Source organism: Phascolarctos cinereus, unplaced genomic scaffold (genome assembly GCF_003287225.1).
Source record: "Phascolarctos cinereus isolate Bilbo 61053 unplaced genomic scaffold, phaCin_HiC Scaffold_4;HRSCAF=312, whole genome shotgun sequence".
NCBI classification, from domain to species: Eukaryota; Metazoa; Chordata; class Mammalia; order Diprotodontia; family Phascolarctidae; genus Phascolarctos; species Phascolarctos cinereus.
Window position 1 is genome coordinate 421115367 of NW_027555847.1, and position 27729 is coordinate 421143095.

General features: G+C 35.1%; 1 protein-coding gene across 1 annotated transcript in view; it reads right to left on the reverse strand.

Moving 5' to 3' along the window:
* CDH18 (cadherin 18) overlaps positions 1-27729 on the reverse strand; it is a 414410-nt gene that overhangs the window by 326384 nt on the left and 60297 nt on the right. The window contains exon 2 of the mRNA XM_078153324.1: positions 9327-9621. Within this exon, the coding sequence (XP_078009450.1) occupies positions 9327-9621 (295 nt within the window). The remainder of the gene's footprint in view (positions 1-9326; positions 9622-27729) is intronic.

Below are 27729 nucleotides of genomic sequence, written 5' to 3' on the forward strand. Positions count from 1 at the left end.
TTGAAAGTAGTATTAAAGGCTCAGACATGTTATGTTTGGTATTTAAAAGTTTTATATATATATATATATATATATACATATATATATACATATATATGTATATATATATATATACATATATATGTGTGTATAATTTCTCTTTCCATTCGTATTTAAGCACTCTGTTCCATTTCTGTCAAATGAAAGCATATAATAGCAATGTGAATATATATAGTAGTGTCTCAAACAACTTGACATTTTCTCATGGATTTAAAACAAAACAAAATATACATTGTAGAGCCTTCTAAATGATACCTATAGTCGCTCAAAATAATTTGATCTAACTATATAGCATTAAATCCAGTGGATGAAGAATGTTTAATGATTATATTACACAGTTGAATGTATAACCTATGGTCAGTCATTCAATCAATAAACATATATTAAGAACCTACTAAGTGCCAAGGCACTATGCTAAATGCTGAGGGGGAAAAAAGCTCACAATTTAATGAGGGAGACAAAATGCAAACAACTATATATAAACATTATATATTGGATAAAATGGCAACAATTAACAGAAGTAAAGCACTAGAACCAAAGAAGAATCAAGAAAAAACATCTTACAAAAGGTAGGACAATAGGTGAGAGTTGGAGAGAGCCAGGATGAAGGGAGTGGGGATAGTAAACACGTCTATGGTATGGATATGGAATGTCTTGGACAAACAGCAAGGAGGCCAATTTCAATAGGTCATAGGTATTTTGGGGAAGGGAGTATAAGATGAAAGAAGACTGGAAAACTTGGTGGGGAGACCAAGTTATGAATGACTCTGAATGCCAAATAAATGATTTTCTATTTGATCCTGGAGGTGATACATAGTCACTCTTGTTTATTCGGTAAGGGAGTGACATAACTGATCAGACTTTTACTTTAAGAAGATTACTGTGATAGAATAGAGAATAGACCGGAGTGAGGAGAGACTTGTGGCCAGGAGACCAAACAGCAGGCTATTCTGATAGTACAGCTGTGAGATGATGAGAGCCTATACTAGGCGATGGCAGTGTCAAAGGAGAGAAGGTGAGATATTGCAGAGCTGTTACAAAAGCAAAATTGACAGCAACAAATTAGATATGGGGCAGAGGCAAAGAAAGTGAGGAATGGAGAACGACACTTACGTTGCCAGTTTTATTGACTGAGAGCATAGCAGTATACTCAAGATGTTAAGAAGAGAGGAGGGTTAAGGGGGAAAGATAATGAGCTCAATTTTTGACATTGAATTAAAGATGAGCAGGATGTTCTCAGGAAAACCTGGAAAGACTTACATGAACTGATGCAAAGTGAACTGAAATGAGCAGAACCAGGAGGACATTGTACACAGTAACAGCAATACTGATGATCTACTGTGAATAACAGCTATTCTTCCCAATACAATGATCCAAGACAATTCTGGAGGTCTTTAGAATACAGACCTGGTAGTGGCATTGCTTGGTTAAAAAGCATGCATAATTTATTTGCCCTTTGGGCATAGTTCCAAATTACTCTTCAGAATGGTTGTCTGTATACAGCTTCACTAACAGTACATTGGTGTTTTAACTTTCCCACATCACCTCCAACATGTCTTTTTCCTTTTCTGTCATATTAGCCAATATGATGGGTGTGAGGTGGTAGCTCAGAATTGTTTTCATTTGCATTACTCCAGTTGACAGTGATTTGGAGCATTTTTTCACATGACCATAGAAATCATTAACTACTTTGTCTGAAAAATGCCTGTTCATGTCCTTTGACCATTTATTAATTGAAGAATGGCTCTTATTTCTATAAATTTGACTCTGTTTTCAATATACTTGAGAAATTAAGTCTTTATCAGAGAAACTTGCAGTAGTTTTATTTTCACAGTAATGATAACCAACCATATATTTCCTTCCATCCTATTTTCCCATTTGTTCTATACTCTCTTTCCTTTCAGCCAGTGCATTCTCAAAAGTGTTTTGCTTCTGACTTTACCTTCCTCAATCTGCCCTCCCTTCTATCAGTTCCACTATATTCTCTTATCCTCTTACTCTCCTACTTTCCTGTATAGTAAGATAAACTTCTATATCTTAATAAGTGTGTATATTATTCTTTTTTTGAGCCAGTTCTAAGGAGAGTAAGGTTCACATGCTTTAAGTCCTCCCCTATCACCCAGGCTTCTCTTCCACTGTAAAATCTCCTTTTGGCCTCTTTTATGTCAGACAATTTACCCCACTCTACCTCTCCCTCTCTCCTTCTCCCTGGGTATCCATCTTTCTCATACATCAATTTTATTTTTTTTTACATAATCATCCCATCATATTCAACTCCCACCTGTGCCCTCTATGTATGTATACTTCTTCTAAATGCCCTAATAATAAAAAGGCTTTATAAGTATCCTTTTTCCTATTAAGAATGTAAATGGTTTAACCTTATTAAGTCCCTTGTGACTTATCTTTCTGTTTCTCTTGAGTCTTGTATTTGAAAGGCAAATTTTCTATTTAATGCTGGTCTTTTCATTAGGAACGCTAGAAAGTCCTTTATTTCATTGAATGCCACTTTTTTTCCCCCTGAATAATTATACTCAGTTTTGCTGGGTGGGTGAATCTTGGTTGTAGTCCTAACTCTTTTGCCCTCCTGAATATCATCTTCCAAGCCCTGCAATCCTTTAATGTAGAATTGTACAGCCCTGACGCAGGCTGTACAATATTTGAATTGTTTATTTTTAGCTGCTTGCAATATTTTCTCCTGGACCTGAAAGCTCTGGAATTTGGCTACACTATTCCTGGGAGTTTTAATTTTAGGATCTCTTTTAGGAGGTGATCAGTGGATTCTTTCAATTTCTATTTTACCCTCTGGTTCTAGATAATTATGGTGATTTTCCTTTATAATGTCTTGAAAGATATCTAGGCTCTTTTTTTTTATCATGACATTCAGGTAGTCAAGTAATTCTTAAATTATCTCTCCTGGATCTATTTTCCAGGTTGGTTGTTTTTCCAATGAGATATTTCACATTTTCTTCTATTGTTTTTCATTCTTTTAATTTTTTTATATTGTTTCTTGATATCTTATAAAGTTATTAGCATCCACTAGCCCAATTCTACTTTAAAGAGACTTCTCTTCAGTGAATTTTTGTGCCTCTTTGTCCATTTGGCCAATTCTGCTTTTCAAGGCATTCCTCTCTTCATTGGATTTTTATTGGTTTAGTCTGTTTTTAGAGCATTGTTTTCTTCATAATTTTTTTTGCCTTCTTTACCAAGCTGTTGCCTTTTTTCACCCAGAATTTTCTTACATCAGTCTGATTGCTTTTCCCATTTTTTCCTCTATGTCTCTTACTTGATTTTTAAAACCCTGTTTGCATACTTCCATGGCCTGGGGTCAATTCACAGTTTTCTCTGAGACTTTGGATGAGTTTATGTTTTGCTCTTTCTTGTCACCATAGTAACTTTTTATAGTCAGAATCTTTTTTTACTATTTGCTCATTTTCTAACCTATTTCTTGGTTTTTTACTTTATACTAAAGTCAGTCTCTGCTTTTGGAGTATAAGGGGCACCATCCCAAGCTTCAGGTTTTTTGTGCAGTTGTTTTCACAAGTAATTCTGGAGATGTACATGGTTTTAGTTCTTCCAAGGTGGTATGATCTAGAGAAAGATGTATTTACTAGTTTCCTGTACTGTGCACCAGTCTGTGAGTGACCACAAGCACTCTTTTCCACCCTGTAACTATGAGCAGAGTCCCTGCTTTCCTGTGGCCACAAGCCTTGGTTCCCTAGTGCTCTTCCTTGCCCTAGAACTGAGACCTAGGACTAGGACCTACATCTAAGAATGAACAATGCAAGAGAGTCCCGTCACTGGTGTGAGCAAAGGGACCCCTGTAATCTCAGTCTTTCTTTACCTCTCTCTCTCTCTCTCTCTCTCTCTCTCTCTCTCTCTCTCTCTCTCTCTCTCTCTCTCTCAGCAATTGGGGTTAATTGACTTACCCTACATCATACAGCTAGAAAGTGACAAGTGTCTGAGGCCAGATTTGAAGTCAGGGCCTTTTGACTCCAAGGCTGGTACACTATCCATTGCACCATTCTTCTGACCAGTTGTCTAATCCCCTTACCATCTGTGGGCTACCAGGTCTTGAAAATGCCACTGATGTCACTTATTCAGTTGCCCCCAAGGCTGGCTCCTGGTTTGTTGGGACCTGGTCTGCACTGGTGCAGCCTGAGCTGTGCTGCACTCCATTCTAATCCTGATAAGGATTTCTACTGACATTCTAAGTTGACTTTGGCTGGGAAATTGTTTCACTGCATCCTTTTGTGAGTTCTGCCACCCTAGAATTTCTTTTGAGGCATTATTTAAAGATATTTGGAGGGATCTGGGGAAGAGCCTAGCTGAGTCCCTCCCTTTTCTCTGCCTTCTTGGTTCCACCTCCAAAACTTTATTTTAAGGAAATCATGTAGGTCAAGCTTCTTTCTCTACGCAAGATTAAGTCATAAATCAAAATAATAGTTATGTATCATTTCATAAAAAAAAGATCTCTTGCCAAGGGAATCTATGAACTTCACTGTGGCATTAATGGTAGAGATTTTCTAAATGACAAGATTGTCACCTGTTATAGATGTTACAGATATGCCCAAAAGCAGTTGTGTCAAATGCAAATAGAAATGGATCCCCATAGCAGCATATTGACTTAAAAAACAAACAAAAACAAATTAAAATTTATATAGGTTTTCTATATTTTTATTTAGTTTGTTAAACACTTCCCAATTACATTATAATGTGGTGATTCAGGCTATATCTAGTAGTTGTGCAGTGGGCATGCCCAGCAGTTTGACACCTCTAGTCTAAAGGACTTTTACCAGATCCTAATTTGAGGTCACTGCAATAATTTGAATGAAGTGTGTAGTTTATGATTTCTCCTTCTATAAAGATCTTTTGTAATAAATTACCCACATTTTTTCCTCCTTTAAATTTACTTATTCCCCATAGGAATAGGATACAATTTCCTTTGGATGGTATATGAAATTTAATTGGGCCAGTCAAAGATATGAAAAATGAAAAAGTCCTTTTAACAAATTCACATCTTTTTTGGGTTTTTTTTGTGCCATTGTGTCCTGGAAGATCATAAACATTTTGTGGTGATTAGTCAGTCAGTTAACAAGCATTTATTATGTACTTACTATATGCCAGCCAGTGTGATAAGTATTACAGATACAAAGAAAATAACAAAAGACAAAAAAAAAAGCCCTCTTTTCAGGGAGCTCAGATTTTTTTTTTCAAGCGAGGAAAATGTTAATAAATAAAGTACTAGAGGGCGAGGGGGAGAGAGAGAGAGAGAGAGAGAGAGAGAGAGAGAGAGAGAGAGAGAGAGAGAGAGAGAGAGAGAGAGAGAGAGAGAAATTTAAAGGCAGCTAGGTGGCACAGTGTATAATGCCATGGACTTGGGGTAAAAAAGAGCTCAAATGCGGCCTCAAACATTTACTAGCTATATAACCTTGGGCAACTCATTTGACCTGCATCTGTTTTTGTTTTCTCATCCATAAAAAGAGGATAATAATAGCACCTATCTCCCATGAATGTCTGGAGGATAAAATGAGATAATATTTGGAAAGTGTCTGATACATGGTAGGCACTTAATGAATTCTTGCTTAAATTTATAAAAGTTAATTTAGGCAGCTGGGTGGCATAGTAGATAGAGTGCTAGGACTATATTCAGGAAGACCTGAGTTTAAATCCAACCTCAGACACTTATTAGCTATATTTCCCTGGAAACAAGTTACTTAGCTCCTTTTCCTCAGTTTCCTCAACTATAAGATGGGGATATAACAGCACTTATTTTCCAAGGTTGTTGTGAGGATCAAATTAGATCATGTTTATAAAGTGATGAGCACATAGTAGAAGTCACATAAATGCTAGTTATTGATTCAATTTAATCCCAGAGGGGAAGGCATTAGAGAAACATGGAAAGGCCTTATATAGAAAGTGGGATATGATCCGGCCTCAGACACTTGACACTTACTAGCTATGTGACCTTGGGCAAGTCACAACCCCAATTGCCTTACAAAATAGATAAACAAACAAACAAATGAATGAATGGATAGATAAATAGATAAATAAATACATAAATAAATAGGTGGATAAATTAAAAAGTAAATGAATGAATGAATGGATAAACAAATAAACAAACAGACAGACAAATAAACAAACAAATGAATGAATGAATAAATAAATAGATGAATGAACAAAGTGGGATATGAACTGAGTTTTGAAGGAGGCAAGGAAATTATGAGGCAGAAGTTAAGAAATACAGAATCATCATTATTAGTTCCATTCTTTGCTTCATATAAACAAATGAGATTAAAATCTAAGTGGCTCTATATTTAAGCCTGGTCATTAAAGACAAAGTGATGTCTTAAAAACAAGAATAAAGTAATCAAAATTCTCATGAATTCTTTCATTCAGGTCTTATGTGAAAACAATTTGGGTTCTATGATCTATGGAGCTGTCAGTTTAACATCAAGAAAAGTGAAAGATATTGTGGATGTAGATAATAAATAGAGAAATGAATTCATAGTTTTCACCATAATAAAGCAAATTGTTTATTGTTTTTAAAAATATCATATTACTAAAATCATTGATCTAGAAACAAATGACATAATAATATTCATTTTTCTGCTACATGAAAAATCTCTGAAATAATGTATTGGGAAAAAAATTGCTGGATTTTCTGTAAACATCTTGGCTAAGGAAAATTTGCAAAATTATTAGTTAATTTTAAACAAAAGTTGATCTGTTCAACAAAATGCCAGAACTAAGGATGGTTTTAAATCTATTAGTCCTACCTGAAAGCCAAAGTATCTCCTATATGAATGATACATTAACACCAATGAAAATGTGATTGTCTGTATAAACTCATTATTGAGAAACTCTTTACTAAACATACATCCATGTTAAATTAAGTGACAAATTGAAAATCTCAACTGTTCAGCACTAAAGAGGATCCTCGAACTATCTGCTTGGCTCTCTGCCCCTGGGGATCCTACAGTCTTTACAAATGAAGACATTTTAAATTCCACCTATAAGTTTAGATGAGGTTCAAATAGTCCTAACTTGGGTCTATTTAGGTCTGACCTAGACTCTGAGACTGATCCTGCTTATAGGCAAATAAAATAGAATTAATTAAAATAATAATGAATAATATTTATATAGTACTTTAAGGTTTGAAAAGGGGTTTAAAATTATTATTTCATTTTATCCTCCCAATTACCCTGGGAAATAGGTGCTATTGTTATCCCCATTTTATAAATGAAGAAACTGAGGTAGGCAGACGTTAAATGACTTGCCCAGGGTTAGTCATGTAACCAGTAAGTGTCAGAGATTGACCAGATTTGAAATCAAATCTTCATGATTCCAAGTCCACTGTGCTGCCTTGTTGTCTCTGATAGAACAATGACATATGTTATTATCAAGTTGGTCTTGCCATGGATGTTGTCCTGACCTTGTACTTTAGTTACATTTAATGGACTGAAAGGGACAGGGTAGTTAATCACCAGAGGCATAAATATCAATTAATGGGACAAATTGCCCATAGTTGGACAACTGACAGTTTGTCTAAGAATGAGGACAATGGTTCAGGGTGAGATTTCTGTATTTACAGAAACTAATAAGGGGGAGGGGATATGAAGTCACTACTACACCATCAACTATGTTACCTGCCTCATCATCTTGTTCCAATTGTCGAGGCTCTGTCTTAGCTTCCTATTCCTGAATCCATGTGTTGTCTTTTATCTAAAGCTTTCCTTGCTGATCCTATCAGAGGCTAGAGCCCACCTGTTCTCCCGCCACTTTGCGATTATATATGTTTGTGTACATTGATACACACACACACACACACACACACACACACACACACATAGGTAGATGCTATCTTCCTCACAGAATGCAAGTTCTTTGCCAGCAAGAAATGTTTCATTTTTTATCTTTGTATACTCAGGTATAGTGCCTGGCATACGGTAAATATGTAATAAATGGTTATTGATTGAGTGTTCCGTTCCTTGCCCATTAGTCTTCTTCCTCTAGGACTAGAATAATATCTTGTTCTCTCCATATGTCTTCATTGGTTTCTATTAAGACTGTGATTTCTATGTTGAATCATAAATCCCTTTGCCTTCCACTCTCATGGATAAGTAGTAGCTAGGTGGGACATTGGATAGACTGCCAGGCCTGGAGTCAGGAAGACTCATCCTCTTGAGTTCAAACCTGGTCTCAGACACTTACTAGCTGTGTGACCTTGGGCAACTCACTCAACCTTGTTTGTCTCAGTTTTCCCAACTGTAAAATGAGCTGGAGAAGGAAATGATGAACTACCCTAGTCTCTTTACCAAGGAAACCCTAGATAGGATAATGAAGAGTCAGATACAACTGGAAAATGGCTGAATACCAAAAACAACAAAACATAATCATCTTAGTACAATGAATAGGGCCTTGAACTTGTATTTCTGAGCCTTGGGTTTAAATTCTATTTCAAACACAAACTAATTGCATGGCTATAGACAAGTGACTTAACCTCTTAAGGGTTGTGGTGCTCCATCAGAAAAAAAAATTGAATATGTCTACTATCTATACCACAGAGTTGTTATAAGAAAAATACTTGATAAACCTTAAAGTGCTGGGCAAATGTGAATTATTGTCATAATGAACATTTGTATTTGGGTGCAGACCCGATTGTTCAGGGCTGGATTTGCTCAAAAGCTACCTTAGTGAAAATATTGCCAGTTCTTTGACATTTCAATATAACTTTAACTACCCTTCCTCTCAAGACACTTATATGTCAAACTGTAATATTACTCTATTAGCAGTCAAATGAAAGCATAAATAATAAGAGCTTAATATGAAATTTTCTGCTAGGTAGATTTCCTCTTTTCTTTATCTGGAAAGATAATCTCAGCATATTAAAAAATAACCAAAAAAAGGTTTCTCTTTTTGTACTTATAGTATGCTCTCCACATTCTACACAGATGATTTACATGATAAAAGGCATTCAAAATTACATAAACTATTTAAGTTTTTGAAAATTTAAGATTTTTTTTAATTTCTGTTGCTTTTTACCCATGAGGGCTCTGGAATTCAGTTAAAAAGTATCCTGGTATATACCGAATGCACTATTTGCTTGTAACACTCTTTATAAAGACAGAAAAAAATTCTTTAAAAATGATTGTGAGCTTTTGCTTCTAATGTAAATGATGTTTCCCATAATCCTATATTGAGATAAAAAAGCATTTATAGTCTTAGTGGGTTTTTCCAGACATATTATTAAAGAGTTAATTACTTAATTGAAAAATAATTTTTCTTACCCATGTCAGACATTTCTGGCACAGTTACGATGTATGGTCCATCTGTAAATTTGGGTGCATTGTCATTGATGTCTTGTACTTTGATAATAAATTCAGATTCAGGTTCAAGAGGCTTGTTTGTCCATCTATCAATTGCCTGGGCATGCAGGACATAGTGAGTCTTCTGCTCTCGATCTAGACTTTTGGTTGAATGAATGTCTCCTGTGGTGTCATCAATGATAAATATTGTCCCAGCCCCTTCTCCAGTAAGGATATATTTGACTGATCCATCACCTTTGTCAGAATTGGAGTGCAGCTGCAAAAGACAGGATATAATGTAACATATACTGATATCACATAATGTTATATCATAATGTTTATATATAGATGTATGATTTTATTGTTTTGTTGTGGAAATGCTTCATTTTCAGTTTCCCATGGTGTCTTGACTTTAGTAAAACTGATTTTACTTATGATTTTGCAAGAAACAAAGTTATTGGTTAAGAAAATCAATGGTGAAAATATATCCTTTAAAAGTTTTCTTTCACAAGTTATTTGGCCAAATAATCTTTATGCTATGTATTTTTTATGAAGACAACATATTAATAAAATAATTATTTTATAAAAAAATCTCCTTGCAATATAAAGTTTCAGGACCAGAACAAGCCACAGAATCAATGTCCATATTGTGTTTTAGCCAATATTACATTGTCATTCCTTTCTTGGGAATTTAATTTACTATATTGTTGTGATGCTACTACATCACAAAATGATTTCAACATTAAAACCAGGAAAAAAAAAGAATAAAGGAATGGAAACTTTCTTTAGTAACTACTAACTTTTTTGTTATATCAGTAGCAGCAGCAGTTCTGTTTCTCTCCAATCATGGTCTTAGGTGGAAAACTGGAATTTTTATTTCCATCTTAAAAAATATTGAAAGTACTATTTTGGCAGCTTATAAAAGTGTGACATAGGGATGTTTGAGTAGACCATCAGGTGTATAAGTCATGTCTGATCTAAATAAGAGCCATGTTACCCCTAAAGCAGCAGATATAAACTTAGAGTTAAATATCTATGCTAAAGTGGATGAAGACTAAGGTGGGAACAGTCCCAGAGCATCCAATCTGGAGCTCAATTTGCTGTTGGGGTTAGGCCAGAAGTTTACAACTTCTTTGAGATTAATCTAGTAGCTGTTAAACTGTCTGTCACTTCTGATAAGGCCATATGTGTCCTGGCAGAAAACTGAAAAAAAACCTAGGAAATAAACCCTGGATCTAAGGGGAAGAATGGAAATGCAATTATTTGAGAGCAGAATTTCAACTAGCGAATTGATAGATTTTTAGAATTCTATCTAAAATTTCAATAAAGATACATATTTTACAAGAAATGTTTTATGTGTCTGGATTTGTATATATCCTTAGAAAGACAGACAGATGTAGTAGATAAAGGATCATCCTTGGAGTTAGAAAAACTCCTAGAAGGAAGTCATTTTTCATTTACCTTCTCACATGCTGCCCCTCCACTTTTAAGCTTCCTTTTATGTGGCATTTTCTCCCATTAAGAAGCAAGCTCTTTGAGTGGAGAAACTGCCTTTCTCTTTGCCTGTATTATATTTCTAGCATTCAGCATAGTTCCTGATATGGAGTAAGCACTACGAAAATCCTTTATACATCTATCTTTATTTTGGAAGACCCATGTTAAAGTCCAATTTCAAGCACATGCTAACTGTGAAAATATGACATCATTGATTATTGTAGTGTGTCTAAAGGAACTCTGTAAAACTATATAAAAAAGATAATTTAAAACCTACCTGTGTGGAGGATGTTTCTACACAAAGCAATTCTCCACACTGATATGATGAAATGAGAGGTTGAAAAAAAATCTCAAGTAATATATGCCTTCTGTCTTTAAAATTCATATTTGTGTATATGCCAAAGGATCCAATGATAAATTTAAAATAATTTTTGATGTGATTGTGACTAAGGAGCTATAGACTGTTTCAAATTAATTGATGCAAGGCTAAGAAGACAACAAATTGATTAATTGAACCAAAAGATTATGAAACTCTCACTTTCTCACTTGTGGACTTACTTCAACACATCACATTTTGTTTTAGTCTTTACAGGTATCCATTAATATTTAAGTTTGTAGCAAGATTATAATTAAAATTGCAGTTTACTTGAGAGACACATAAGTGTCCATTCACTAGATGTTGATTTTTAAAAAATAAATGTATTGTAAAGTTCATACATTTTAAGAGATATTTAAGAAGAGAAAAATAAAACAGAAAATGGGAAATGAATAATTTTATGCAGTAGAAATCTAACATCCTTAATTTAGATTTTTTTCCGTAAATTTTCACCAGCAGAACTGTAAAACCAAAATGCAATATCCATGAAATTCTGACAGGAATAACTCATCTCCAGGATAAACAAATTGCAAATCCTGCTAAATGTTAGTTGCAAATTACTGAAGTAGCTGTTACCTGAATGGTAGGGGAAAAAAAGTACCTATATTATAGAAAACAAAGAGAAAATGAGTCAGATTGTGTTAACAAAACTTGAAAATCTGTTTTCAAATGTCTTGTTCATACTTTAACACTAATATAACTGTTTAAAGGAGAAAAAAACAAGAAAATTAAATAAAGGGAACTTTAAAAATTTTATTTTATCATCTTCAAAGGAGTTTTTGTATTGTGGAGTTGCATTTCTTTTGGTGACTGATAACATCAAAGCAAAAGAAAGTTAACAATTCTCTAAAAACTACCTGTAAGTCAGTGAGCTCTTTTTAACTTTTCCATCCAGCAACATATACCTTAGAGACATCACACTTCATTTGTGGAAGAAATATTTGCAAAATCTGTCTTAAGTGGCCAGAAGTTTGTTTTTAGTCAATCAATCAGAGGTGGGGCAGTTCGGCAGTATGAGCAACCTTACTAACATTTATTCCTGCTTGGTATAAGGAGCAGAAGAGAATCAATGATGGCAAAATATAGTAGATTTTGTTTAATGGTTTTGGAAAATAACAAATGGAGAAGTTGATCAGAAATAGTTCTGTTTTTAAGACATAATTCTTCAAATAATCTCTCCCTAGTGCATATCTTCAAAAAATCTTTCCCAAAGCTTTAAGGTATTGGAGGGAGATGAAGATTTTTTTAAATAGCAATTTAAAATGGAAAGTGCTCTTATTTGTATTTATTTGAAAAAATAGCTATACCAAGTAGAACAGAAATCATTTCAAGGAATGTTGAGGTAAATTCTCAAATTAATTTAAAAACATTTACTTGAATTCTTTGATCAATATGTGATTTCCCTGATGTGAATACTCCCTTCAAAAATACAGATTGAAATTCAGCCATGCTGTGTGATTTATGTCCATCTACTTCCACTGATCTTCCATGAAGGATGGAGGCTGTACCTCTGGAAGGTCTCTAGGTCTCCCAACATATAGAAGCCACAAATACAAAAATCAGGCTCTCCTTTACTGTCTGTCACCACATAACTAGACCACTTTCTTTTTCAGTAAGAGATTACCTTCCTTTATCTTCCACTTCTTTCTGCCTTCTGGCTTTTTCGATAATGGGAATGTTCATTAATATGTATATAGCTTGTATAAGAACTCATTATTTGACAAAAACTGCTGGGAAAACTGGAAAATAGTATAATAGAAACTAGGCATAGACCAATATCTCACAATCCATACCAAGATAAGGTCAAAATGGGCACATGATTTAGACATAAAGTGTGATACCATAAGCAAATTAGGAGGGCAAGGAATAGTTTAACTGTCAGATCTATGGAAAAGGAAAGAATTTATGACCAAATAAGATATAGAGAACATTATGAAATGCAAAATTGATAATTTGATTTCATTAACTTAAAAACGTTTTGCAAAAACAAAACCAATTTAACCAAGATTATCAGGAAAGTAGAAAGCTGGGAAATAATTTTTATAGCCAGTGCTACTAATAAAGGCCTTATTTCTTAAATATATAGAGAACTGAGTAAAATCTAGAATACCAGCCATTCCCCAATTGATAAATGGTGAAAGGGTAAGAATAGGCATTTTTCGGATGAAGAAATTAAAGCTATCTGTAGGCATATGAAGAAGTGTTCTAAATCACTTTTGATTAGAAAAATGCAAATTAAAACCATTCTGAAATAGCACCTCATACCTCTCTGATTAGCTAATATTATAGAAAAGAAAAATGATTAATGTTGGAGATGTGGGAAAATTGGTACACTAATGCATTGTTGGTAGAATAGTGAACTGATCCAACGATTCTGGAGAGCAATTTGGAATTATGCCCAAAGGGCATACCCTGTGTGTACCCTTTGATCCAGCAATACCACTACTAGATGTGTCCCAAAGAGACCATAAAAAAGGGGAAAGAACCTGCATAGGCAAAAATATTTATAGCAGCTGTTTTTGTGGTAGCAAAATATTGAAATTGAGGGAATGCCCATCAAGTAGGGGATGGCTGAACAAGCTGTGATATATGGATATGATGGAATACTACCATGCAATAAGAAATAATGAACAGGCACATTTCAGAAAGACCTGGAAATACTTGTATGAACTGATGCAAAATGAAATGACCAGAAGAACGTTATACACAGTATCAGCAACATTGTGTGATGATCAACTATAAATGACTCAGCTTTTCTTAGCAATACAATACTCCAAGACAAGTAGAAAGGACTCACAAAGGAAAATGCTACCCACATGGACTCTGAATGCAGATCAAAGCATACTTTTTTCACTTTTTTGTGTGTTTTTTGTTACCCTTTGATGTGTTTCTTATTTCGCAACTGTGACTAATATGGAATTATGTTTTACATGATAGCATAACCTATATCAAATGGCCTGTCGTTTTAGGAAAAAGGTGGGAGAGGGAGGAAGGCAGAAAAATTTGGAACTTAAAACCTTGTAAAAATGAATGCTAACAACTGTCTTGACATGTAATTGGGAAAAATACTATAAAAAAGAGAGAGAGAAAGGCACTGTATGGCACATCTCAGCAGATATAGTAGTAAAATTCTTCTTTTTCTCATTTTATGGATGAAGAAACCAAGTCTTTTTGTCTTCTGGAATTCAAATCTGGCCTCAGATCCTTACTAGTTGTTTGACCTTGGGCAAATCACTTAATCCTGTTTGCCTCAGTTTCCTCCAGTATCTTTGCCAAGAAAATCCCAATGGAATGACAAAGAATTGGACACAACTGGACAACAACTATGTTCATTCCATTATTCTTTCCAATAAGTCATGCTTGACTAAGAATTCTAATGAACCTTAAAAGTGATAGAGGTTGGGACAGCTAGGTGGTACAGTGTATAGAGCACTGGCCCTGGAGTCAGGAGGATCTGAGTTCAAATCCTGCCTTTCACACATAACACTAGCCTTGTGACCAAGGGCAAATTACTTAATCCCATTGTCTAATGACAAAAACAAACAAACAAACAAACAAAAAGTGATAGAGGTCAAAATTCATTAGAAAGTGAATTCCTTGAAGGAAGAAACCATTTTCTTGTTATTGTTGTTCCACGTTGGGTTGTATCCTCAGTACTTAATGCAATGCCCAGCACATAGTAAAACCTTATTAAATCCTTGTTGATTGACTGATGACTTAGCCAAGATCCTAACTGTCCAGGACAAGATTTAAACCAAGACCCTCTGTTAACATATCTTCAGAAATTTCCACCATATCAGGCTGCTCCCACACACTCCCAAATTCTATTTTTCCATTATCTTTATGTAAACCTGCTTCTTTCTGAACTTATTTCCTTTTTGTTTATAATTATCAGTTCAATTCTATCAATTTGGAAATCAGAAAGTATTTTGGTACCTAAAGGCTATCTCTCTTCAACTTCAACTGACATAATTTTCAGATACCTTGAGAAGCCTCTTTCTTTCAAACTTCAGCTGAAAAGTTGCCTCCTCTTTGAAACTTTCCCATATTCTAACCCTCTATCCTAAATTATAATTGTTAATTCTCTCTCTTTTCCCAAATTACATTGCATTCATTCATCTGTATACATCTTATATTCTATGCCCTATCTCCATCCTCCAGGAAAAAAAAAAATGTCTTTAAGAGCTGGAACTATTTTTTCCCTAGCTCTTAGCGTAACAATTTGTGCATATTAGGTATCTAAAAATGTTTTGATTTCTTTTCAATTTGTTGAATTGGAAGTTGATTTGTTTAGGAGGAAAGATGGTTACTTGCATTTTGAACATGATTAATTTGAAATTCATTGAAATATTTAATATCAGAAACAGCTTTGGGTGACAACCCTCTGATTATTACTATTCAGCAAATTACAAAACAAAGTGACCAATGCCCACAAAATGCCTTTGCCATAGCCACAGAAGATGTCTAGTGCAATGTCTAATGGGAAGAGGATTCCTTTTTCAATGAAGTCTTCTAGGTGTTCCTGTTTACAAGTGACAATTCCCTTATTGTATCAACTTCCTCCTCTGAAAATGAAGAGGTATATAAATAAGATCTTTAATTACTTGAAAGCCATTTTATCCTAATCATCTACATTGAAAAAAAAGCAAGTAGATGAATGTTTATTGAATTTATGATATGTAATTGTATTGGTAATGCATAGAGTTGATCAATTGGTACTTCTTAGACCTACACTTAACATGAGTAAAAATCTGGGTCCAGAACTAAACTAAAGGAGCAGAGCAGGCTGGCTAAATTATTTTAGGAAACTTCAAAGTATTTTTTTTAATGATCTCAAGTAATCTCTGAAATAAAAGCCAATCTTTTGTTTTTAAACAACATTATTCTGTTGATATTCTATGACTACAAATCATAGAACAGCAAAGACTTCGAATAAATCAAGTTGATCATCATCCAAATGGCAACGGAAAACATAATAGCCTATCAGACATTAACAGCCTGGAGTGGTAAAAGAAAGGTGATATAAGGGATTCTGTAAGAGAGAGGCATGTTCCAAGGAAGAGTCAGTTATAAAGGTCAGGAATAAGTTTTGGACTCCCTGTGTTCTTCATTGGTATCTCTACAATAACTCAAGTAAAATCCCCATTATGTTTCCTTAATCCCCCTATGTTCAGTTGGTTTTAATACCATTATTTTCTTAGCTCAGTTTCAATATTAGGATGAACAGAGGCAACAACAGGTAATTGAAGAATTAACAAAAAGAGGTTTACTTTGCTCTAACAGCAAAGATATGGGGTCCTTTAACTCTTTGGCTGTAACCCATTAAACTTCAATATCCAAGGATGGAGGTGTGTGTAATTCCAGGAGGTAGAAGTCAGTATGGGAACCCAAGAGGCCCAGAAAAGGATCAAAAAGGGCAACTACCCAAAATTGTATCAGTTAGGCAGCGGACAGATCTGTCATAAAGGGATATAAGAATTAGAGTAGGAGAAAATATTGACCAGCATAGAAAATTATTATAAAGCTACTGATATCTTAAAAGTAGGAGCGAATAATTCTCACAGCTACAAATTCATATTTAAAAAAAAATTTCCACAAAGAATGCATGAATACCCAGAAGAAAAAAAGTAAGACATAAAAAAGTCCTTGAGGAAAGAATTGACATAATAAATAGATGAAAAGAGAAAGTGTTAAATTTACTCATGAAATGTACTGCCTAAAAACTAGAATAAGTCTAACATAAGTTAATGGTTTCATTAGAGAAAAAAATACAGGAAAAACATTAAAATTTTGGGAAAAAAAGAAAATGTTATATAGTTCATATCAAAAACAACTTCCTGGAAAAATGGTCAAGGAATCATAATTTGAGAATCATTAGACTCCCTGAAAACCATGATTTTTTTAAAGGCCTAGTGACTGTATTTTAAGAAATCATAAATGAAAACTTCCCATGTCTATTAGAAATAGAGAATGAGTCATAAATAGAAAGAATACTCTGATCAACTTCTGAAAGAAATCACAAATGGAAAAGTACCAGGAATGTCTTAGCCAAAATCCAGAATTTTCACATCAAAAAAATACTGTACATGTTCAGAAAGGAGTTCAATACCAAGGAATTATACCCAGGATCACAAATGCCCAGGCAGCTGTGACCAAAAACCAGAGGAGATCTTGAACCATAATAATCTAAGTCAAATGATATAGATGTGTAACTAAGAATAACTTATGCTATAGAGCTGAGTATAATCCTATAAATGGAAAAATGGGCCTTTAATATAGATGAGGGAGGATTTATAAGGGGCTTGAGGAGAAACTAGAACATTAGTTTGTTTTAATTTGGCTTTGGTACACTTGATATCAAAATAAATATATTCATCTGACTTGAACCAGATAAGTTTTCTAACATTACAGTTCTTCAACAGCTAAATTCCATATATTATAACACAAGTGCATAGCACTTTACCTTCATGGAAAGTAGTTATATAATGCTGAAAAGGAACTACTTAGAAACTCCATTGGGCTCATTATAAAATAAATTAAAAAAGAATATGTACTTTAAATAGTATGTGGCTTCTCTAAAAATAGGTACTATAAACCAAAGAGTTAGTTGAATAAACTTCAATTCACTGGTTTGATTAGTTGTCTTTCAATTTTATTTTATATAGGATTAGATTTTCCTGACACTTAATTAAGATAATTTGGCCTATAGCCTGGAGGGTGTTGATTAGAGACTTAGTATTTTCACAATTTGAAATTTTCTTCCTGAAATACTATAGTCTCTAACATACCAATTAAATCTTTTAATAGACTCAGTCACCATTGAATGGTGGGTGTGAATGGAGAAGACAAAGATGCAAAGAGGGAATGAAAGAAAAATTATCTTTCCTCCTTATAAGAAATATCACAGTTTGATGAAATTTATCACTTTATTATAACCTTTGCTTTATTTTTTATTTCTAGATTTTATTTTCTTTTAAATAAAGGAAGATTATTCCTTCACTTCCAAAGACCATTTTTTTTCTCTTCATTATTATGACCTTTTCTTTCACATTGGCCAAAACAAACATGTCACATCCAGAAATCCAATTTGTTTGACTCATATTATGACCAAAATGCTTCATAAACTTTAAAATGCTTTATAAAAGGGTAGTACAATGGGGAAAAGACTAGCTTTGGTTAGAGGTTTTGAATTCAATCCTATCTCTCTGAATCATTCAATCAACAAACATTATTAGTGTCAAGCATTGTGCTAAGCCCTAGGGATAAAAGAACAAAAGTGAAAGTCTATGCCCTAAAGGAGCTTGTGTTATACAGAGTGAGACAATGTACTCATGAATGTATAAATATAACTTATAACAAAAAAAAAATAAACACATACACAATGATGTGGGTTGGGAGGAGGGCTGACAGATGGGAAACTTGGGAAAAGCCTCTTAAAGGGAGATAGCAGTTCTCAGATGTGGAAATGAGAAGGGAGAGAATTTCAAGAACGAGAGACAACCTCTGCAAAGTCCTGGTAAAGGGAATGCTATGTGCAGGAAAAGCAAGCAGGCAAGGGTGCTGGTTTGTAGAATGCATGAGGAGAAATAAGGTGTAATCAGGTTGGAAAGGTTATCTTGGATTTTGAATGAAAAATACAGGAGTTTGAATTTTAATCTATAAGGAATAGAGAGCTGCTGAAGACTGCTGAGCAGAAAAGATCAACAGTCAGACCTAGATTTTTAGAATGCTAATTTGGGGGAGGGAGAAGAAAAGATGGTGAAGGGAAACCAGGAAGTTGCCTGAGCTCTCCTCAGTTTCACTCAGAAACATCATTTAAGTAAGATTCTAAAAGAATTATGGAGCAAAACACTCCACAAAAAAATGAGTAAAACAGTTTTCTAGCCCAAGATAACTTACGATTTCAGGAAAAGTTTATCTCCCTTGGATAAAAGAGGAGCAGAGCCCAGGACATGTGGTGCCCAGGTAAGCTAGCAGGAGGTGCCTAGCCACAGCACAGATTAGAAAACAAGGCATTTAGGTCCTGGCTCATCAGGGCAGTGGCACAGCAGAACAGCTGTGAAACCTCCAGGCCTAGAGCAACAGGCAAACTGCCAGCCCCAGAACCCAGGGCATAACAGACACAACTAGATCGTCAGCCTAGCACTGTGGGTAAACCACTAGCCCCAGAGGCCATGGCATGGGAAGCCAGTGACCAGGACCCTGGTCCCCAGCACAAGAAATTTGGGACAGTACCTCCTGCACTCCAGGAGCAGAGCTTAACTTTAAAAATGGGCAAAATCCAGAAAAGAACCTTGACCATAGAAAGCTGCCACAGCAATGGGGAAGATCAAAACACAGATTCAGAGGAGGACAACAATGTCAAAATGACTACATGAAAGGCTCAATGGGGAAGAAGAATTGGTCTTGAACCCAAAAAGTCCTCTTAGAAGAGCTTAAAAAGGATTTTAAAAATCAAGTAAGAGAGGTAGAAGAAAAATTGGGAAAAGAAATGAGATATATGCAAGAAAATTATGGGAAAAAAAGAGAGCTCGGGAAAAGGAAGCACAAAAAATGACAGAAGAAAACAACTCCTAAAAAATAGAATTCACCAAAAAGAAAAAAAATACACACAAGAAAACAGCTCCTTTAAAAGTAGAATTGACCATATGGAAAAGGAGGTACAAAGAGAAAATAATGTGTTAAAGATTAGAATTGGGCAATTGGAAGCTAGTGATGGCATGATACATCAAGAATCAGTCCAACAAAATAAAAATAATGAAAAAAATAGAAGAAAATGTTACATACCTCATTGGAAAAACAACTGACCTGGAAAATAGATTCAAAAGATTCAATTTAAATAATTTAAGAACTATTGGATTACCTTAAAGCCATGATAAAAATAATGCCTGGACAGTATCCTTTAAGAAACTATCAAGGAAAATTGTCCTGATATTCTAGAACCAGAGGGGAAAATATTTGAAAGAATCCACTGATCACCTCCTGAAAGAGATACCAAAATTAAAACTCTAAGGAATATTATAGTCAAATTTCAGAACTATCAGGTCAAGGAGAAAATAATGCAAGCAACCAAAAAGAAAAAAAATCAAATATCAAAGAGCCACAGTCAGGATTACACAGAATTTAGCAGCTTCTACATTAAAGGATCAGAGTGCTTGGAATATGATATTCTGGAAGGCAAAGGAGCTTGGATTACAACCAATAATTAACTACCCAACAAAATTGAACATAATCTTTTAGGGGGGAAATAAATATTCAGTGAAATAGAGGACTTTCAAGCATTCCTGATGAAAAGATCAGAGCTGAACAGAAAATTTGATCTTCAAACATAAGACTCAAGAGAAGTATGAAAAAGTAAACAGTAAAGAAAACAAACATGTTATTCAATAGGGTTAAACTGTTTACATCCCTACATGGAAACATAATACATGTAACCTAAGAACTGTATCTTTATTAGGGCTGTTGGAAGGAGTATACTTAGATAGAGGCTGTGGGCATAAGTTGACTTTGATGTGATGACCAAAAAAAAAAGAGGTTAAAAAAAAGGATTGCACTGGAAGAAGGGTAAAGAGTAAGGCAGAATGGAGTTAATTATATCATATGAAGAGGCATGAAAAACCTACCATTGCAGAGGAAAAGAAAGAAGGGAGTGAGCATTGTTTGAACCTTACCCTTATTGGATTGGGTTCAAAGAGGGAATAACATACACACTTAGTTGGATAAAGAAATAAATCTTACCTCATAGGGAAGTAGGAGGGGAAAGAGAAAAGAAAAGAAGAAGGGCTGATAGAAGTGAGGACAGATTGAGGGGGCAGTGGTCAGAAACAAAAAACTATTGAGGAGGGACAGGATGAAAAGAGAGAGAGAAAAGTATAAATGGGGAAAATAGGTTGGAAGGACACATACAGGAAACATAATTATGAATATTAATGGAAAGAATTCTCCCATAACACGGAAACAAATGGGAAAGTGGATTAAAAGCCAGAACCCTACAATAAGTGGTTTACAAAAAATACATTTGAAGCAGAGAGAGACACACATAGAGTAAAGGTAAGAGGCTAGAGCAAAACATATCATTCTTCAGCTGAAGAAAAAAAAATCAGATCTCAGAAAAGCAAAAGCCAAAATAGATCCAATTAAAAGAGACAATGAAGGAAGCTACATCTTGCTAAAAGGTACAGTATCAATACTAAATATATATGTACCAAGTGCTATGGCATCCAAATGCTTAGAGAAGTTAAGTCAGTTATAGGAAGAAAAAGATAACAAAACTACACTAGTAAAGGACCTCAAACTCTCCCTCTCAGACCCAGATAAATCTAACCACAAAATAAAGAAGAAAGAAGATAAGGAGCTGAATATAATTTTAGAAAAGTTAGATGTTAGACTTCCAGAGAAAATTTAATGGGGATAGAAAGGAATATATGTATATTTTTCCCAGTGATACATAGCACCTACACAAACACTGACCATGTGGTAGAACATAAAAACCTCACAATCAAATGCAGAATAGCAGAAATATTAAACAGATCATTTTCAAATCATGATGCAATTTCTTTCAGGAAATACACAACCTTTCTTTATTCTCTATTCTCCCATCATCTTCTTGAGAAAAAAAATAATTAATAACCAATAATTTGGGGAGATCCAGAGTTCTCCCCTTCTTCTTAAATCCTGATTTTAAAAAGTAAAATGTACTTAGGAACTATAGGAACACAATTACAAGATACTTTGCACATAAATAAAGGCAGATTCAAATAACTGGAAAAATATCAATTGCTCATGGGTAGGCTGAGCTAATATAATAAAAATGAAAATTCTACCTAAATTAACTTACTTATTCAGTGACATACAGATTAAACTATCAAAAATTATTTTATAGAGCTAGGAAAAATAATAAAGTTCATCTGGAAAAACAAAAGGTTAAGAATGTCAAGGGAATTAATGAAATAAACCACAAAAGAAGGTAATCTAGTCATATAAGATCTAAAACTATATTGTAAAATATCAACATTATTTGACACTGGCTAAGAAATAGAGTAGTGGATCAGTGAAATAGATTAGGTATACGAGACACAATAGTAAATGACTATTATAACGTAGTGCTTGATAAACCCAAAGATCTCATGTTCTGGGATAAGAACTCACTATTTGACAAAAACTGCTGGGAAAACTGGTAATTAGTATGGCAGAAACTAGACATAGACCAACATCTCCCAACACATATTAAGATAAGGTCAAAAAGAGTTCATGATTTAGACACAAAAGATGACATCATAAGCAAATTGGAAGAGAAAGGAAGAGTTTACCTGTCAGATCTATGAAGAAAGGAAGAATTTATGACAAAACAAGAGATGGAGAATATTAAGAAATGCAAAATGGATAATTATATTACATTAAATTAAAAGAAGTTTTTGCACAAACAAACTCAATGCAATATTAGAAGGAAAACAGAAAGATGGGAAATAATCTTTACTGCCAATGTCTCTGATAAAAGCCTCATTTCTCAAATATGTAGAGAACTGAGTCAAATTTATAAGAATACAAGTTATTACCAAATTGATAAATTATGGAAGGATATGAACATGCAGTTTTCAGGCAAAGAAATCAAAGCTACCTATAGGCATATGAAAAACAATGCTCTAAATCACTATTGATTAGAGAAATGCAAATTAAAATGAGGTACCACCTCACACCTATCAGATTGGCTAATATAACAGAAAAAGAAAATGATAAATGTTGGAGAAGATGTGAGAAAATTAGGACACTAATTCATTGTTGGTGCAGTTATGAACTGATCCAACAATTTTGGAAAATAATTTGGAACTATGCCCAAAGGGCAATCAAACTGCATATTATTTGCTCTACTAGGTCTATATCCCAAAGGAATCATAAAAAAGTAAGAAGGACTTATATGTACAATTATATATATATATATGTAATATCTCTTTTTTGTGGTTGCAAAGAGCTGTAAATTGAGAGTACATCCAACAATTGAGGAATGGCTGAATAAGTTGTGGCTTATGAATGTAGCGGAATACTATTATGCAGGTGGATTTCAGAAAAAAAGAAAAAACTTGGAAAGACTTAGATGTACTGATGCTGAGTGAAGTGAGCAAAACCAGAAGAATGCTATACATAGTAATAGCAATATTCTATGATGATCAACTGTGATAGACTTCGCTTTTCTCAGTAATACAATAATACAAGACAATCTAAAGGTCTCATGACAGAAAATGCTATTCACATCCAGAGAAAGAACTTTAAATCTGAATGTAAATCAGAGCATACTATTTTCACTTTTTTGTGGTTTTCCCTTTTGTTCTGTTTCTTCTTTAACAACAGGATTAATGTGAAAACATGTTTACATGATTTCACATATAAAACCTATATCAGATTTTCTGTCACCTTGAGGAGGGGGGATGGGAGACAAAGAGGGAGAATAAATTGGAACTCAAAATCTTATAAAAAATGAATCTTGAAAACTATCTTTACATGTAATTGCAAAAAATACAATTTATAAAAAAATATTGATTTTACAGATGTTTGGAGGGGAAATTGGAAAGGAGAGACTATATTCAGCAAGATCAATTAAGAAGCAATGGTAATAGCCTGGGTGAGAGGTAATGAAGGCCTGAACTAACATGATTATTGTGAAAGATGTAAGAAGGTGCTGCATGAATGAAAAAGGGATTTTGATGAGGTAAAATTGAGAAAAACAGTTACTAAATAAAGAGCATTGAATGAAAATAGAGATTTAAGGATGATTCTCAGATAGCAAAGCTAAGTGACTAGATGGTACACTTAACAGAAAAAGAGAAGTTAGGAGGAGAGATGTGTTTTGGTCATGCTGTGTTTCTAATATCTTCAAGAAAGAAAAAAAAGAGATGTATGCTATAAGTGGTTAATGATTTGGATTTACAGCTCAGTGGACAGGTAAAATCTTGTTTTGTAGTCATTCATTCCATCAGTTAATAAAAATTTATTTAGCACCTATCTTATGCCAGGCCAAGTACTATGTGAAGTGCTTAAGGACACAAAGAAAGGTAAAAGACAGTCCTTGTTCTTCAGGAGATCACACTCTGATGTCCAATAGACAGTTGGTAATCTAAGCACAGAGGTCAGAAGAAAGATTGGGGCTGGATAAGTAGATCTGAGAATTATCAATATAAAAATGATAATTGAAACCATGGAATTCACCAATGATCACCAAGTGAAATTGTATAGCGAGAGAAGAGAACAAGGCCCAGTATAAAGCCCTGAAGGGAAGCTGACCTTAGTGAATATAATTTGGATGAAGATCCAGTAAAGCTGAGTGAGGAATGGTCAGATAGCTAAGAAAAGAACCAGGAAATAATAATATCAGAAAAAACTGGAAAGAAGAAAGTATCAAGGAGGAGAGGGTGATTGAAAATGTCAAAGGCTGCAGAGAGGCCAACAACGATAAAAACTGAGAAAAGGCTATTAGATTCAGCCATTAAGAAATCTTTATTAACTTTGAAGAGAACAGCTTTGGTTCAATGATGAGGTCAGAAGCCAGACTGTAGACAGTTAAGAAGAAAGTGAGAGTAAAGAAAGTAGGGGCACCCACTTCTCAATTACTTTAGCCTCAAAAAGTTGGAGAGATAAAGGTCAATATTGAATGGGGTGGATGGATCAAGTGTGGGTTTTTTGAGGATGGGGAATTCATAGGCATGTTTATAGGAAGTAGAGATATATCAGGTCTCCTACTTGGTCTTTTACCTATTTTGGAAGAGGAGAAACACCATTCCATTAAGAAGCAGTTTACTACCCCTTTTGAGTGAAGAGGAATAAGGCCATTCAATCAGATCTCCAGCCTGGTCTCCTGCCTTGGGAGAAGGGGAGTAATACCATTCTTTTAGCTTGTAGCACTTGTTTTCTGGCCTGAACTACCTGTAACCTAGAGAAAACTTCATTCTGAGGCAAAATCCCTATGGAAATCTACCCAAATTCATTCCTCCATGAACAATAAACTACCACCTATTTACATTCTTCCCATCCAAGTGATTCTGAACCTCCTCCGTGTCATCATTCAAACCCATTCCTATGGCTACCACTGTTCAGTCCTCTGTTCCCATTCCCTTCAACATATTCTCATTAATACCCACTCTAAAATTATCCACCCTTTCCACTATGCTCTCTGGAATGCCTACTCCACAGACAACAAGCCTGCTTTCATCTGAAATCTTTTCCTTTCCCATTGCTTTAATTTTTTAGCTCTCAGTGAGACCTGGATTCTTCCTAAAAATAAAGCCCCCCTGGCCTCCTTTTCCAGCACTGGCTGTATTTTAACTCATTCTCTTCAAATCATTGGCCAATGGGGAGAGTTGGAATACTTCTTGCTCCCCTTGCCACTTGGAGGTTCTCCTCTACCACCATCCCTCAGTAACCTTTCCTTCTTTGAGGTTCACTCAATCCATATTTGTCACCAAATCAAATTTCTGATAACTGTTTTCTACTGACCTCCAGAACACTTCCCTTCTTTTCTCAATGTGTTCAATGTTTTATTACAGTTTTTCTCTCCTCCTCTGAAGGGGACTTCAATGTACATACTGAAACTTCCCACATTCACCTACTCATTTTATTAATTTCATGACCTACTTTTTCACCCCTCCTCAGCATATACAAAGATGGTCATACCTGATAGGGTATGTGCCCAAGCCAAGACTTTTGCCCCTCATCCCCCAAAAAATGTGGGTCCCATTTGTCTAAGGGATTCTACTTTAATTCTCCCACTTGATCAAGGTCATCTCCGGTATTCCCCTGAGGCTATATCTCCATCAACTGGCCTTTTGTTATCACCTAATGCCAATCTCCCAATTCTGTTACTCTTAACCTAGCCTAGCCCTCCATTGTCTTACCTCCCTATGGCCCCTGGCTACTTCCCATCCTTGACCCAATCTAGACTTAATTCTCAACCTCCCAGTCACTCCCATAACCAAATGTTCTAATAAACCTTGTGTTTGGCTGAAAGAAGGCTTGAGTCAAATTCTTTCAGGCAGGACCTGTAGGTTGTGATTTTGGCATCCCAACACCCCTAAGCCTCCAGACCTCATCAATACCCATTATCTTGCCACCAACCACAAAAGTATAACTTCCATGTTTGTGAACTCTGCAATTCCCTTATCTAATTATGATCTATTGTTATGCATTGCATTCTTTCTTTGCCTTGCAAACCTCAAACACTGATTCTTTATCTACACTGTGTCCTCCAATTCCTCTGCCCTTCAATTACTTCTCAAACTTTCATCCCTACATTAGATGTGATTTCCTCCATTGCCAATCTTGAAATCTTAGGGACTCAGTTCAATTCTGCAGTCTTACTCTCTTATTAAGTAACTACTGCTGCTAAGTGCTGAAGGATAAAAAGAATGGCAAAGACAATTCCTTTTCTTAAGGAGAGCACAGTCTAATCAGGGAGACAACATGCAAACAATTAAGCACAAAAAAGCTACATACAAGATAAATTGAAAATAATGAACAGAGAAAAGGTAATAGAATGAAAAGAGACCAGGAAAAGTTTCCTACAGAAAGTGAGATTTTAGTTGGCACTTGAAAAAAAAAAAAGGCAAGCCAGATAGAGATGGAGAGGGAGAGCATTCAGGGCCTGGGGGCAGCCATTGAAAGTGCCAGGAGTCAGAGGATGGAGTATCTTGCTGGAGGAAGAACAATGAAACAAAAGTCATTGTGATGCAGTTTTAGGGGTTCAGGGGTCCTGGGACCTCAAAATCACAACATGCAGGTCCTGCCCAAAAGAATTTGACCCAGGCCTTCTTTCAGCCAAAGACAAGGTTTATTAGAACATTGTCATATTGGGCAGAATCTTAAGGAGTCTGAACATGGGTAAGCAGTGGCTAGATTATAAGAATCCCAGCCTCTTAATGGAGACAAGTCAAACCTTAAATGCAGAAAGCCTGTGGGAGGGATCTAGGAGTGGCCAAATAGTTTGGGGTGAAGGGAGGATGGGACTAAGGATATCTGGATGTGAGGGGAAATGGCCAGGGGCCATAGGGAGGTAATACTATGGAGGGGAGATTGGTTATAGCCACAATGAAAGACCAGTTGATGGGATTATAGCCTCACCCAAATGCCAGAGATTTGGCCTTTCAGGGAAAGTCCAGGGTTTTTCCTTTCTGGGTCCCAGATCCCAACCCCATTAATTGGATTGTAGAATACCTGATGGGAAGAGGGTGGGGAGTGTTAGGCTATTAGGTGTTAGAAGACTGGAAAAGTTGGAAGTGGGGGGCAAGTTATAAAGGCCTTTGACCATCAAACAGAGGTTGTTTTGTTGTTGCTGCTGCTTGTTTATTTTGTTTTCGTTTTTAATTTTGTTTTTATTTTTTGATTCTGTATGTGTTAAAAATCACCTGAGTTTATTGAGTTGGGAAGTGATGTGATCAGAACTGTACTTTAAGAAAATTGCTTTGACAGATAAGGAGAGAGGAAAGACTTCTATCAGGCAGACTAACCAGCAAGCTATTGTAACAGTCCAGG